This window comes from Lepidochelys kempii, chromosome 15, assembly GCF_965140265.1.
Source record: "Lepidochelys kempii isolate rLepKem1 chromosome 15, rLepKem1.hap2, whole genome shotgun sequence".
NCBI classification, from domain to species: Eukaryota; Metazoa; Chordata; order Testudines; family Cheloniidae; genus Lepidochelys; species Lepidochelys kempii.
The window spans coordinates 13,386,282-13,402,244 of NC_133270.1; the positions used below are offsets into that span (position 1 = coordinate 13,386,282).

At 39.6% G+C, this 15,963-nt stretch overlaps 1 protein-coding gene across 4 annotated transcripts in view; it reads right to left on the bottom strand.

The window, feature by feature from the left end:
- Positions 1-15,963, bottom strand: part of CABIN1 (calcineurin binding protein 1) — a 206,298-nt gene that overhangs the window by 141,035 nt on the left and 49,300 nt on the right. For 2 of the 4 annotated variants that reach the window (XM_073312662.1, XM_073312663.1), the window contains exons 25-27: positions 11,129-11,389; positions 10,165-10,316; positions 9,338-9,516 (exon numbers count right to left, since the gene is read on the bottom strand). In XM_073312662.1, the coding sequence (XP_073168763.1) occupies positions 9,338-9,516; positions 10,165-10,316; positions 11,129-11,389 (592 nt within the window). Of the gene's footprint in view, positions 1-9,337; positions 9,517-10,164; positions 10,317-11,128; positions 11,408-15,963 lie in introns of all 4 variants that reach the window. The other 2 variants (XM_073312661.1, XM_073312664.1) reach the window with 2 other exon arrangements.

Genomic DNA, 15,963 nt, shown 5'->3' on the forward strand with positions numbered 1-15,963 from the left:
GATAGTCCCAAGGTTTTGAGAGCTTGGCAACTAACCAGAAAAGATTCCTGGACCAAAGGCAGCATTTTGGAGGAGTTTTGAGATCACCATAGATGAGTGTTATTGCATGATTGTACCCTTGTATTACTGCTGCTTCTCTTCAGTAGTAATAGTAAAATATGGGTGAAGACAGGAAGCCAGATATTCAACTGCCGAGAAAGCAAAATTACTCAAGATTGTAACTCTTTGCAATCAGCTTTCTATTTAACTAAGCGATTTCACACAACGGGGTGATTGGGCAACAAAATGGCAGATGAAATTCAATGTTGCTAAATGCAAAGTAATGCTCACTGAAAAACATAATCCCAATTATACATACAGAATGATGGGGTCTAAATTAGCTATTACCACTCAAGAAAGAGATCTTGGTGTCATCGTGGATAGTTCTCCTAGAACATTTGCTGTATGTGCAGAAGCAGTCAAACAAACAAACAAAACAAAACAAAACAAACACCAAAATGAACAGAATGTTAGGATCCCATAGGAAAGAGTTAGGTAATACGATGGAAAAGTTCATAATTCCCCTATATAAATCCACAGTGTATGCCCACACCTTGAATAATGTTTGCAGTTCTGTTTGCTGCCCCATCTCAAAAAAATAGATTAGAATTGGAAAAAGTACAGAGAAGGGCAACAAAAATGATCAGGAGTATGGAACAGCTTCCATATGAGGAGAGATTAAAAACACTGGAACTGTTCATCTTAGAAGAGAGACAACGACTAAGGGGGAATATATTAGAGGTCTATAAAATCATTAATAGTATGAACAAATTGAATAAGGAAGCGTTATTTAACTCTTCATGTAACAAAAGAACCGGGTTGACCCAATGAAATTAATAGGCAGCAGGTTTAAAATAAATATAATGAAGTACTTCTTCATTGAATCTACATTCAACCCGTGGAGAACTCATTGCCAGGGAATGCTATGAAAGTCAAACGAATAACTGTTCAAAAGAGAATTAGATAAGTTCATGAGGATAGGTCCATCAGTGGCTATTAGCTAAGATGATTAGGGATGCAACCCCATGCTGTGGGTTTCCCTAAGCCTCTGACAACCAGGAGCTGGGACTGGATGACAGGGAATGGATCACTTGGTAACTGCCCTGTTCTGTTCATTCCCTCTGAAGCATCCGGCACCGGCCACTGCTGGAAGACAGGACACTGGGCTAGATGGACCATAGGTCTGACCCAGTACGTCGTTCTTATGTTCTTAAGATGGAGACCAAGGTGGCTGTCTACAAAGTGTGAGCATCTGTTCCCCAACTGGTCCAAACTAGTTTGTGGATTATATTGTTCCTAGTTTTTAATCTTGGTATATTCATCTTGGAGAAGAGGAAATATCTTGAGTAGAATATTTTCCCTTGTGCTGAAGCAGTATCAGTTCCATGGCTTACAGATGGAGCAGGACTCTACTTCCTTTCTGAGCATCTTCTTCTGAGAGGGGTCACTGAAGAGGGACATGGAAGGGGATTCTGAAGGGAGAACAGACAGGAACTCTGTCATATCACTAGTAGTGATAACCTCTAGAACCCATCTGTTTGACGTTATTCGGTGCCATGCTGAGAAAAAGTGAACTAGATGACCTTCAAATAGGGTGCAGGAGTCCTGTGTATGTGTCAGAGGCCTGATTCTTGGCTTCTGAAAGCCCCATGAAAAGGATTTCCTGGTGGGAGGCTAGGGCTGGAAGGAGAATGAAGAGGAGAAGTTCTGCTTACTGGGTTGTAATCTTTGGTGTTTGCTAGGAACTCATAAATCCTTTGATGGTAGAATGGTTATGGGGCTGGACGCTGCCTGTAAGACTGAGGTTTAAGATACTTCCTCTGTGGCCCCAGGGTATAGATACCCAGAGGGTGAAGAATTGCTCATGGGTCTTTAAGGGTATGTAACAAATTTATCTTTTTTCATGCTGAATGGGTTATTTCTCTCAAGAGGCAGATCCAGAGGCACAGTAGATTGGACTTCTTTGGTAAATATGGAGGATTGGAGCCATGAATCCCTTCTCATAATTATAGATGCTGCCATTGACTAGGAGGCTAATTAATTAATACAACCATATTTCAACTTTAAAGCTTGGTTCTATTTCACTAAATGAAACTGTACACTCACCAAAGTGAAGTTCTTTCTTCAAAAGAGGTCTACACATTTGGCCTCCTTACCTGTGGGTGTAAATCTGGTTTGATGCTGCTTGTCACTTTTGGTGGCAGCCTGCAACACTACAGAGTTCGGAGTATGAAAAGTAAGTAAGTATTCCATCTCTTTCAATGGTACAAAATATTTCTTCTCTGCTCTTTTCAGAATGACAGCACAAGTAGCTGGAGTATTCCAGACCATTCTGGTTGGTTCTAAAATGGCTTCATTAATAGGCAGTGCCTCCTTCCTCGGACCAGCTCTTTGGAAGATATCTATCAGCTCATGAGTGATGTCCTGCATTTTATGCAGAGGTATCTGCAGCGTGTCTGCAATTCTCCCAAGGTGGTCTTGGAACTGCCTATAGTCAGGTGGTGATGGTGATTGTGTGATCACCTCATCTGATGAGGACAATGATAATCATCCCACCAGGGTGAATGATTCCAGCTATATGGGTTTCTCCTCTTCTTCAGAGTGTTCCTGATTAAGTTGAGGTTCTTTCCCAGGTGGCAATCCTGCCTTGCCTCTCATTGAGATCTCAAAAATTTGGGAGTCACAAAGACGGATCTCAGGGACACTAATAAGGCTAGTGCGAGGGATAATAGAGGTAATGGGGTGGATTCCAGAGAGGAGGGTACCATTGGTCCTGAGGTGGGCAGTCCTTCCTATGAGAATATGAAGGCACCCATGATATTTTGGAGACTCTGTCAGGGCTGACTTCCTGCCTCCTTAAAGCTGGTGAAGCTCTCCCGCTAATTCTAGACTAAGTGGAAGAAAATAAGGCCTCTATGTTGATGGGTGGCGCCATCAGTACCAGGTCTCATTATGTATTGGTTGGCTGATAGTACAGGAGAGTGGTGAAGTGATGGTGTCAGGAGGTCCGTGGTTAGGACCGGATCTGACAGTATCAGCGATTCCAGATCTGCAAAGATAGTAAGGTCCTCCGGGATAGAGTATCTAGTCTGTTGATGGAGAGTGGACCCAGTTTCTGTCCCTTAGCAGTGCTGGTTTCAGAAGGACAGTGGTTTTCAGTAACAATGATTTCTTATCTCTTCATGCTGGTACCATCAGTGTAGGATGTGTCCATGTTCTTCTTTCCATTGTCACTACCAGAGATAGGTCTGTCCCTTTGGCTATCAACTGTTTTGGGGGACTCTTGATTCTCCCTGTCAAGGAACCAGTACCATGCTCCTTAGGAGTTCCAGACACATCCATATCAAGGTGTGGGGTCTTACTGACCTAGAAGTTGTCAGCAAGGAGGTCTTCTTTTTCGGTGAGGACTTGGCAGGAGATTTCGCACGTGTCTTGTGAGAGTGTTTGCTTTTACCCTCCTCATGTCTCTGTTTGGAAGAGTCCTTAACTCTGCCCTGAGCAGCCCTGGAGGCGGAGACCACCATGATCAAAGGGGTGCTTCTCAATGCTTCTGTCTGATGTGCAGAAGAGTGTGATGGGCCAGAATAAGACTGAAGTCTCACACAATTGTCCATCAGGAATCTTGAAAGCCTGAATTCATGAGACTGATGGGTTCAGCAAGGAAAGCAAGGGCAGATACTACACTTAGAAGGATTATGAGCTTCCCCAAGGCAATAGAGGCATGCAGTGTGGAAGTCGGTGACCAGGAAGACCCAGGGATAGGACTTGCACACCCTGGGATCTTGGGCATACAGGGCACCCCCATATGGGGGGAGAGGTGTTTGTGTGGGGGTGCCCCCAGACCTCTGAACTACTTTAACTACACTATCTAAAACTGCTAAAACTTAACAGCATCTGATTTTTTTGAACAGGAACACTAGCTAAAGCTACGGACACTAGAGAAGTTCTGTCTCAGACCACATGCAGTAGAAAGGAACTGGAAAAGTGGTAGGTCTGCACCACCCCTTATGCCCTTGGTTCAGAGTGGGAGGAGGAGAAAGGCGCAGCACAAGCAAAAAATCTGCCCATCTCAGGTGCATGGAACACATATGCACCTCGACTGGAATACACTTAGTGACCATCACTCAAAGAACTCTAGCTTACACACACGTTTATCTTCAATGGTATGCAGTCGAAACATTTGGGATTACTTGGCCTCATACCACTGTGATTCTTGAAATAGACCCCAGCCATAATAGTTGACACTACACAAATCTGGAATCAAAATGCACTTTCATGTAATTAATTTTTTTTTTTTTTTAAAAGAAAAAGATAAAAAGTTGAGTTTTGCACTGGAGCAGCTTCACCACTTGAGGCAGAGTGTCTCTCTCCACGTACAGAAGGGACTTCCCTTACAAAATGAGTCAAAGATGTAATCCTGGATTGGGTCTAGTTTCATCAAATCATTAGATACATGTTAGTAACTAGTAACTCTAACAACTGCTATACTTCTACCATCAACAATCTCAGAGCACAGAGGCTCATCAACATTCCATTTATCTGGTCAGGTTCTTCTTATAAATTTTTATACTGAATATCAATTTCAGATTTTTTCCTCATTCAACCCCATTAAAATAGGGGCGCTAAATAGATTAAATTACAGAAAGGATAAAAAAGCAGGATAATAGCAATTGCCATCCTGGATCCATTAGTCCAATGTCCTGTCTCCAAGAGCATCCAGTTCCAGATGCCACAGAGGCAGGTGCAAATCACAACAGTAGTCAAATGTACAATTATCTCCCGCCATGAAGGTTTCATTCTAATCTCTAATAGTGAGAGATTGGTTTAAACTCTGATGCATGAGGATTTTGTATCCCTTCCAAAACTCTGTTTGTATTAACTGTTATAACTCTGGATATTCTGGTTATCCATCTAAATGTCCGCTCTCTTTGAGTCTCACTAAATTCTTGGCACCAGTGACAAGTTGATGCACAATATCCTCATGGATCACCTTTGACTCATCAATATCTTGAGAATCCCACTCTCACAGAAACTGCACACCTCTACATCATTTGCAGAATCACAGGACCAGCGGATTATGAAGTGGGACTCCTCCCACAGCACGAAGCAAGTAGCCTTTCCCAGTGAGCTTAACATGCAGTTTTTGCCAATTATTGAAGCAAGCCGTGACAGGTAAAAGCAGGAAGAAAATGTCTAGGGAACAGAACTGTATAAAGGTTAGGGGCAGCACGGGCAATATTGGTTGCAAAAGCAGTCAAGCAAAGATAAACATAAAAAAAGGATAATCACATATAATTGAACAGAAGGCAGTAAATGACAAGGGTAAAGACAACAATAATATAATGTTTCAGCATTACAGTAGCAATGGGCATTCCATGCATTTTCTGCACTGTCTCACAACACTTCATTGATAGATACATACATAGCTGAACATCAACATATTCAAAAGACAGATGCCACAGCAAAAGGACAAACTTTTCAGTTCTCTCTCTGGGAACTAGATTTCTTATTTGGATAACTGTTTTTATTTAGATACACCTTTTATTTTTTCTCTTTCTGAATTAACTTCAATATTTAAAACAGGGATTAGCTGAATACATTGAGACTGTAACTGTTGAGAGTCTGTATTTTCTCCCCGTCTCTCTGTGAAGAGCTGCACATATCCACGGCTTAATCACTGTGCATTCAGTAGAAAGTTGGCCCTCTAGCTGGGTAAGTTAATCATAGTGATATCCTAGGTGAGGCAAATGTCCTATTTAATCCCAGACTGCTATTTTAAAATAGTAAACAACAGAGGTCTACATTTGGTTCATCCACTGTTAAATTCAGATTTTTACTCTGTTGGGTTACAAAACCAGCAATGTGAAGGGGAGGGAAAAGGAGAGACTGGGCTAACACAACAAAGGGGAAAAGGAGATGTTGCCTGGTGAATGAGTAAGAAAGAGCACAGAGAAGCAGCCACCTGTTTTGTGCATGCACAACTGCCAGCAAACACTAGCTGCAGCTCAGCTATATTTCTTGCCTCCTGAAGGAAAGATGCAGGTCAGCAGCTGCCATAGGGAGACAGGGCTAGAAATGTATGTACTGTACTGTACAGTAAAGTACTGTACTACTCTACAAGCTTTTATTGCTCTATATTTTCCAGTTTGTCTAAAGCATGATATTCTAAACCAATGCAAAAGGGATTCAAAACGGTCTACACTATAGCAGTCATTTCCAAATTTCGTGTCCATCTTTTCACAGATATAGAAATATGCTGGACAGTTATAGTACAATATGAGAGAGATAAGGTGCAAGCTTGTCTCTCTCACCAACAGAAGTTGGTCCACTAAAATATATGATTTCACGCACCTTATCTCGCCAATATATTGGGACCAAAATGGATACAACTACACTACATAGTACTATATGGACATTACAGCTACATCACCTGAAAATAAATGCTTGCCCTTTACATTTTAGCTGTGTAGAGGTGCACACTTGAGGATTGGAGTCCAGTGATTTTCAGTGAAGGGCTCCTGTCTGTGGATGAACTCACTCTCTCTAGAAGTCAGCCAGTTTGCTGACCTCAGGGTACAGTACAAGATATCTTGGGTAAAGCATTTGTTTGACTATGGACCATTGCTGAGTTATTTACTAAGTTCGCTTTTGGCAATTCAGGCAGAGGGGATTTTTGTGTGGGGGATCTATTGTAGTCACTTATATTATTGTCCTTTATCAGGTGCCATGGTAAAAAGTACATAAAAATACTAAGACAATTAGGGTAGATAACTGAACTGAATTTGGGCCAAACTATTTCATTCACAAACAATGCCAGTGTGGGCCATTTCAACTGGTGTCAGAATAGCAAAAAGTTTCCCCAAAGTAGTAAGTTAAAAAAAAAAAAAAAAGAAAGCAATTGACTATTTTTAGGAACAGTATAATGGAAATGCAGACACCACACTTCTGCGGCAATTAGGTTGCGTTAAAGATGTCAGTAGCACTTTACTTTAAAAAGTACATATTTTAACAAAAGTATTATGCAAATTAATGCAAAGCAATGCAATATTAGTAATACACACACACACACACACACAAAGGTGAGTCACTTCTGAGCTTCCCAACCTGTTAGCACTCCTCCATCTGCAACAGCAGCCCTAGGCAAACATTTTAATTTCCTGGGGCTCTTCAGTGTGCTGCTGCTGTAGTTTGGCTTTGCCAGCAATTTATAAGGCATTATGATTGGTGCAGTGCTTTGCAATTCTACCTGTAATAGTCACACTCTACCTTCCAAGAGGTCACCCTAACTTGGCTTCTTCTACAAATTGACAATCTCTATAGCTGTGACAACAGCTATGCTATGCCAGGCTTGCAGCTCCTATAATTGCTGCTTCAGCCCTGATGGATGTAGCAGCTCCTTAGCTTGCACCTTTTGGTTTTGCTAAGTAGCCCACCTTCCTCCCATCAGGAAATTAGTATGCCATCACCCATTATACCTTCTTGTGAGTGAATGCACTCATGACATGAACTGCAACAACTCATTTGTCTCCACAAAACATTTCAGCAAGCTGTAGGGCCTATGCATATGAAGTCTGACAGAGAATTGGATCGCACAGTGCATATTATTTTAGGATACTTTTTAATTTTTTTTACATTTTTCGTTTGCAATGTCAGTCTCCACAACGAGTGGGGGGAAAAAAGCAGGTCATGACTGGCCCCACATCCAAGTAACAGCAGAATTATTCGAGAAGAATCTTTGACTAACAGGGCAAAAACTATCTGCTAATGAATGTGGCTGACAACAGAGAAGTAAATAATGTACCTGCCAACAAATAGAGGTGACTGTCCAATGATTTCCAAAGCATACTAGCTACATAAAGAAACTTCTTGCTTTCCAGGCACATCCTGTATGAGTCTGATCTGATCCAAAGCCCACTGAAGTCAATGCAAAGACTCCCATTGATTTTAATAGGCTTTGGATCAGGCCCTAAATCTTTATCCCTATTCTCTCTCTCATTTATATTTTACTTATATACACACACACACACGACTGGTAGAGAAAGGACACAGAGCAGCTAAAGCAGTATAAGTGCCTACCTATATACAACTCATTCACACTAATGTGCGTGTGTATGTACATACATATTACACACACACACACACACACACACTCTCTGTCCGTCTCTCTGTTAAAACCGTGAATGAATTACTGCATACTGAAATGAAGGTTTGGATAAAACAAACTTTTAAATATTCAGGTTAGTGAAGGAAATGCAAAAACCCTCTGCTGGTTTTAATCGAGAAGTTATTTATTAGTAGGGAAGAAAAGCAAACAAATACACCTTGTCGGGTACTGGACATTTAGCTACTGGTTTCAAAATTGGGTCACATTTTTATGGTTTAAATATTTTTGAAATGTTGACAGGCATGGAAGCAGCCCACCCAAAAGAAATAAGTTCAGATCAGGAAGAGCAGTTCCTCAAGGAGGATGCTGTAATCCATCAACATTCACCTGCAGAAGCACTCTGCAGAATATGTACTTTATTCATGAATGTTGGTAGCCACAAATCTAGAGGGACAGATAGCTAAGCTGGTCACCAGTGTGGTGATGTTGAAACAAAATTGCCTGCCAAAAGATAGTGTCAGGTTTCCTAAATAGTAGATTTCTATTAATTTGTATTGCAACGACACCACTACACTGCCCTACTACTTTTCTTTCTAAACCAATCAGCTGTTATTTTATGATCCACAGAAATGTGCTGCTAGCCAGTTGTTGTAAATAATAAAGAAAAAATTAAAAGATGAAGTCTATTAGACCACCATGCAAATCACCTTGTGCTGATAAGCAATATATTCAGACAGTCGCCACCTGCCTCATTCCAAATGGGATAAACTCTGGTGAGATTTTTTTGGATGGAACATCACAAAAAGTTAACTGAACTGCTCAGATTCTCACCAAGTCAAGGAAGCACTGAAATGGTACAACCTCAGGTATCAATTAAACCCAAGTCTTTCCTCATAAGCTCAAGTAGTACATGATTGGCTCTAGAGATATGCCACATTACTGAAGGACCATTTAATAGCCACATACTCCATCCCACTCCCATTCCCATTTAGTTTGGGTGGGAGGTGACGACCTTGAATGTTTTATTTAAAGCTCTGACCACTGTGAATTTATGAAGTTAATGAGCAGCAATATTGCCCGTGTTACCACAGACCCATCACCCTCCTTGAAATGAGCAGATTGATCTTCCCAGGTCAAGCCCCCCATGATTAAAGCACCTCCCTGTGCTGGCAGTATTGAGAACAGGGACTGTACCATCCGGCGTTGCCTGCTGACGGGGTTTTTTACATTTGACGTAATCGTGGTCAACTGGAGTGGCTGTGTAAGGTGGGGATGTCAGACCTGGACCAGAGGATGAGGGGAGGGAAGTCCCAGGGCCTGGTACTGTTCCAGCAGAAGAGTGAGAGTCTTCATCAATCATGCAAGTCTTTTCCCTGGGTAGATGGGAAGAAGACAAAAATGAAAAGGAAGAGTATTAGCATAGTCAGTGTCTATGTAAATTAAATGGAAACAGACTGCTCCTCTTGCATCATTATCTTCTGTATATAATCAAATCTATGAGCAACATCAACAAGATGGATTTTCACCATAAGACACAGGAAAGAAATGAAAAAGGGCAAACTGGATCCCCATCAATGGTTTGTGTCAAGACATCTTACTTTATAGCCATTAACAAACCAAAGCTAGAGGGCTCCTGTCAATAAATTAAGCTGGATTTTTAAGTAAAGCATCTGCTAATTAATCAAAAATAATGGTTTCACCAGTGTATCCAAAGATGAGCTTGTCCCCGTCTCTTGTTAACCTTCCTCCTTACATTGTGCCTATATATTGCAGAGATCTCAGAAAAATCAATAATGTAAGTTCTATGATGTGGAACACTAGATGTCATAAGAGTGAGTTAAAGTCTTAACAATTTGGGACTTCTGTTGGTTTACAGCACATTCATTGTTACTGTAATAGTTTGTGGCACACCTGTTTTGAATCTATGTAGATGTCTACACAAATAATAATCTTTACATTAAAAGCCTACTTGTTGTGGAAAAAGCATGTTTTCAGAGTATTTTCTGGAAGTTAGCACTCACTTTTCTGTAACTTTTGGAGTGTTCTTCTCTTCACCCCTGGCAAATGGTCCCTCAGAAGCCTCCTTCATGAAAGTAAGTAATATCTCCGCATCCACCCCAGAGTCTGGCTTCCCCACAAGTTTCAGAATAGAGGCATGAAGCCGGAAGTAAACCTAGGAAAACAAAACACAGTCCATTAAATCAGGAGAGAGCTCAGAATTCTGAAACTAGTTCCAAGAAGTAGGCCCTGCTCTACAAAAATTTCTGAGATTTGCAGAGCAAGTTATTTGCTGTCACATGTACCCCATCAGGACATTTCCTGTTCATCCCAGTCAAGTAAACGGCACAGGTTTTCAGAACAAAAATGTGCTCCCTCCAGGCAATGGAATGAAGCAATGAGGACAGACATGGGAGGAGGTCATTGGATACATACTACAGCCAATGTCCTTAACAAGCTGCACCATGGATGCAGAGGGTCTGTGACTACTACATCAGCCCATGGGCTCATGCCCTGCCTCTGGGCGAGGGGATGGATTTCACCCCAATCACCTATATTTCAACCTCAAAGTCTGACTGATGAGTTTTATGTGGGTAAAGTGAATTTGACTCTTATTAAATAAGTGATAAATAATAGCATTATCTGATACCAGTACCATACCTATAAACTGGCTTTATAATGCAAGCATTTAGGAATTCCATTTGATTCCTGGTTTTTGCCTTGAATATATTTCCATCTCGAAAGTACAATGCACATCTATTGCCACTACTCTAATAATAATGATTATCGTTATTTCAACTAATGGGAGAAAAAAACAAAATTTTAAAACACAGAGGTTTAAAAACAGAAAATGGTGTCTACTGGTTAAACTATGCGTGTGTGGCAACATTTTCAACACACTGAAAACATGGTAACAGCTGTTAAATTCTGATTCAGTTTAGTAAGTAGACCTGGCACCAAGCTTTTGTGTGTGTTTTTCCATTTTACCTCTAATGCCTCCATGGCCAGTTCTGGTGGGTTATGGTAGTGAATCTTCTTTGGATACCTGGCAGCTTCTTCATGGAGGTAGTGACCTGCCTGTTTGTAATGAAGCAGATAGACAGCTGGAGACTGCTTTTGCTTCTCTGCAATCTTTCCCAGCATGTAGTGAATAAGCCACTCCTCTTCATCTCCATCTCCCTCACAGCGAGATGCCGAAGTAAAGCAGAGTTTGGCTGTCTCCAACATGCTGTCTCGACGCTCTTCCATCTGCAATGGGACAAGATGCTGAAAACATGAGTTCACCCTTAGCTGGGATGAACAATGTTGAAATTTATTCTGCTGCATATGAAAGTTCACAAAAGCAATAGGTTATTTAAAAATCCTTTGGATTTAATGGCAGAGCATATAAAATGTATCCAACTACCCAAATGGCTTCTGAAAACTCATAAAATGTGGTGCATATGAATCTGTGTTTCATTCGGTTAAAGGCCTTCTCACATTAATGACTCAAATAAAGTGGTAAGGAAAAAAAATGTATAAATGTAAAACACTTGTGGAGAAATTAACAGACAGTGATTCTGTTTCTTTTCCATCATTGTAAGCAATTCTCTCAACACATATATTTAAAAATAAGAATTAAGGATATTTACCTAACTCTGCAACTAATAGTCTACTAGAACACAGGCCATTAGAATTCACAAAAAATACATTTTATAATAGTTGGTAAGAATCTGATTTTGAGCCTCATAAGCAGGGCAGCAGTATTGATTTTTACAAAATGAAACAGCATAAATTAAGGTTAGCCTTCCCCGAGGATGAACTAAAAAATATTTAAGAATATAAAGTAATGACAGCGTCTTAAGTACTGTCTGGAAACGTGTTGCTTTATTTTACAGAGTTTAAATATAATGTTAAATATTAATTATGAACTTGAACAGAAAACACATCTGTCCCCTTTTACATAATTAATTTAAGAAGAATCCCTTTGATTATGGTTTGGTATACAACAACAGTGGTTTTGTGTTTGTTTTTAAACCGATATATCCCTAAAAGGGAGAATCATGCTGTTCTAACTCACCTTTTGTTACACTGAAAGCTTAGCCTTTTCAAAGGTTTATACCTTTATAACACATTCATTTTAAAAAGAAGAGTGAAACCATTTAAAAAAAAAAATTCTGGTTTGGTGCATGGAAACTTAAGTTGGCTGGTCTGTACCCACATTATAACTCTGTTACAAATGGTAATTAAAGTATTGTCCATTCAATTCCTTAATAAGTACCTTACTGTGATAGGTTTACAAGACAGTAATGAGCATGTTTTTATTGTGAAGAATGGCATGGACTGTAATGACTTGAGGCTTCAAGGTAATTAATTCTGGAGTTCTTAGATTTCATTACCAAGTAATCTTTAGAGATGTAATAACACACTGTTACATGGCAGTCCACAGTAAACCTTGTATGGTTACAATGTAACTAAGAGCAGTAACATAGTCAAGAGCCTTTTTTTCTTATGTGTGTAAAGCTCTGCACACTTCTATGGTGGTACTACATATATAAATACAGAATGGGAAGGTGGTAAATATTCAAACCTGGGAACATTCAAAACTGAGAAAGGTGAAAATGTAATTTAATCTCCTCCCATTAACATTTGGGATGCTAACACCTCGAGAGCTTTGGAAGAGATGGGAGTAGAGGTGCTAGCAAATGTTTATACTCTTAATTACTCTAATATCAACATCACCATGTCCTATGGTTCTCACCTCTCAATAACTACATCACAATTTGTATGTGGCCAACTAAAAAGATGAATCTGTCTAACTACAAAATTGCAAATAAATAAATAACTAATTCTGGCACTGTTGTATCCGAGAACTCATGCCAATCAGGCACAATTTTGCTAGGAAAGAGCCCTGGATTTCTTTCCCTTTCTACAATGACCACCTTCCCAAATTATCGTTAGAAGAGGCAAGAAATCTAAAAACAGGATCCGAAAAATTGATTTGGTGTAATCTCCTTGGTTAGGTGTCTGACCTTTCACCATTAGTTTTAATATTTTATGAATAAATAGGAATTGAGAAGTTGAGATCCTGAACACGCTAAGATACTTTTCATAGCATCCACTAAAGAGCAGCAAGAACCTGGATGAGTAAATTTGACTGTATGTTTATTTTGTTTTTCTGGGAGGCACAGAGATTCACTGAAGTTAGCCTTCATGAATTCAAATCAACTCAGCGCATTTTCCACAAACATGTTTGTTTAGAGATGCTATTTCAGTAAATCATCTGTTGCTATGGAGTATGGCTGCTGACAGCCACCACTTTGTTTATAATCCAAATTATCAACAGCTCATATAATGTTCATTTTGCTTCATGGGAACACCCTTGTTCATTTCTGATTGTTTTACTGCAAGACAAAAATCTGAATTCCAACCCTTGGGGCAAATTTGCTCTAGAAAACATTTTATATACAAAGACAAATTGCAAAGCAAAAATTTAAGTCCAGATTTATTTGTTAAGCTCCGCACTAACCAAGTTGTGGGAGACATTCAACGTTATAATTAACCTTTTAGACGTTCTTTCCCCACCTTAGTGGAACCTTTTTATAACCTCTTGATTCACTGAAGACATGCCAAAATGCATCATTCTGTGACATCACAAATACCATGAATTGTATTGAGACATCTGGGATAGCTTCCATGAACCAAGATCTACCAAGACGGCCGAACACCACTCTGTGTTGAACATCCCTCAGAACTTCCTTAATGGGGGCATTCAACACAGAAATTCAGCTCAAGTTTTTATTTTTCTTTGCAGTTCACCTAACTCAGGATTAGAGCCTCTTAGAGACTTTTGAATAAAAGACAAGAAGAATGACTATGCCTCTTGAGATACGTTTTCTCTGAACATGGGATCCTCCCAAGACCCATGTTTTCCAAATGAGATTTTCAGCTCCTTTTGTGCCTAGCTCAAGAAGTGTTGAAGAAAATGATTCACTACCTTGAGTTAACTGAGAGTTTGGTTTTCACACATCTAGCACTGTGTGATCACAAAATGGTATTTTTAAAATTCTGACAATATAAAAGATTAGAAAATAACCAATTAACTTTCAGTGCAGTTAAGTTATCAGGCAGTCCTAACTCTTTCCTGCTTTCAGGACACAAACACCTTCCATTTCACAGTATTACTTTAATGGATCTCTTCAGAAACTCAAGTAATGGCCATTTGGTCTTCATCTGTAGCGATATTGGGTGGAACAATGGTCTTTAAGACAGTGCCTCATTTCTTAAGTTGAGTAATTCATATCTCATTCCGCAAGTAAAACCCCAGTAAGATTTAGGAGAAGATATGCCTCTGAACAAACTACATGGAAAAGCGGAGAGAGATTCAAAAAAAAAAAAAGCAACAAAAAAGCAACAAAAAAGTGGGGGAGAGATTCAAAACAAACTCTGATTGGCTCGCGTTGCATGCCTCTTATTGCAGTCTGAACACAGCAAGTGATTCTATGATTTCCAAATCTCTCCAGTGACATACTATGCTCCTGAGCGAGACAAGTACTCTTTATACTGATTCACTTCAAGGTGCTCATCTTATTCACTGAGAAGCCATCTAACTTTCAGTTAGAAAGATCAACTAAGCCATATATCCCTACATGATTCCTGATGCTTAAAGTTATCTAAAAAAAAGTCTCTCTCTGTTTCCAGAGATTGTGATTTATCTACTTGTCTGCAACAGGATATTTTAAGACCTTTTTTCCACTCAGCTCATGGAAGAAAGTTCATTTTAATTCCACACAGTGGTTCACACCAGTACTGTTTCTTTGAGTCTCCTCTTCCATATTTTGTCTGGCATATTCTTTAGTTACCTTTGCTGGAAAAGTAATTACGGTTTAACTTCATGCTGAGGAATAGGATTCAGAGCACATTTTCTCAGAACCTTTGCAGGATGGACGAGAGCCTTCGAGAAGGCAAGAGGAGAAGGTGTTCTCATTGCACCTTCTCTTCCATTCATATACTGGGGAACTTTAGATTTTGTTGAGTATTTAACAGCTCACAGACCAGAGACAATTCACCTTCTTTTTTTTTCCTTCAAATTTCCATTCCTTCACTGTAATCTGATACTTGAGAGTCAGGATGGAAGATAAATGTATCAGTCAGAAAGAGGGGGATACAACACTATCTATATCTAGTGACCAAGTTTATAAAGATTAAAGTTGCTTTTCTGCCTTGGATCAGCAGAAAATTTCACAATCAAGATAATTTATGCATGGCTGTTGGTCAGGGGTCAATTATCACATAAATTACTTCCTTGAAAATGCTATTGAGATGTTTGTCATTGAACAGTTTTGATCATGAGCTTAAGTAAATAACTCAAATGTAACAAAAAGAGAACCCTCATTATGACACAAGAGAAATGATGATGTGTGGGTACAAATGTGAGCTGCCCAATTTTCTGGTCTTTTGCCTATTTAAAAAGAGGTGTTTCATCTTATTCTGAAGTAATTTGTATGAAGTTTAGTAACAGGGAAAGTAAATGTATTGTAGATACTTGCAGTTCATTACAAATTCATAAGTATTTGGCTTTTTTCCTGCTGGTTCTGCCATTTTTGAGTGATCTTTGGAGGAAGAGTCTAAGTAGGCTCAAATCTCAGACAGACTAATTTTGAGAAGAAACTAACAAAAATTTCAAAAAGTGCTCACGCTGGCAAGTTACATGTTTATTTTTACTAGAGCTGGGTGGAAGCTGTGACTAGCAATGCTGCTAAGTCACCATGCAGTGTAGCAATTCCACACCAATAGTACTGAATGCTTTAATCAGAAACATTATAAGATTTAAATATGCATTT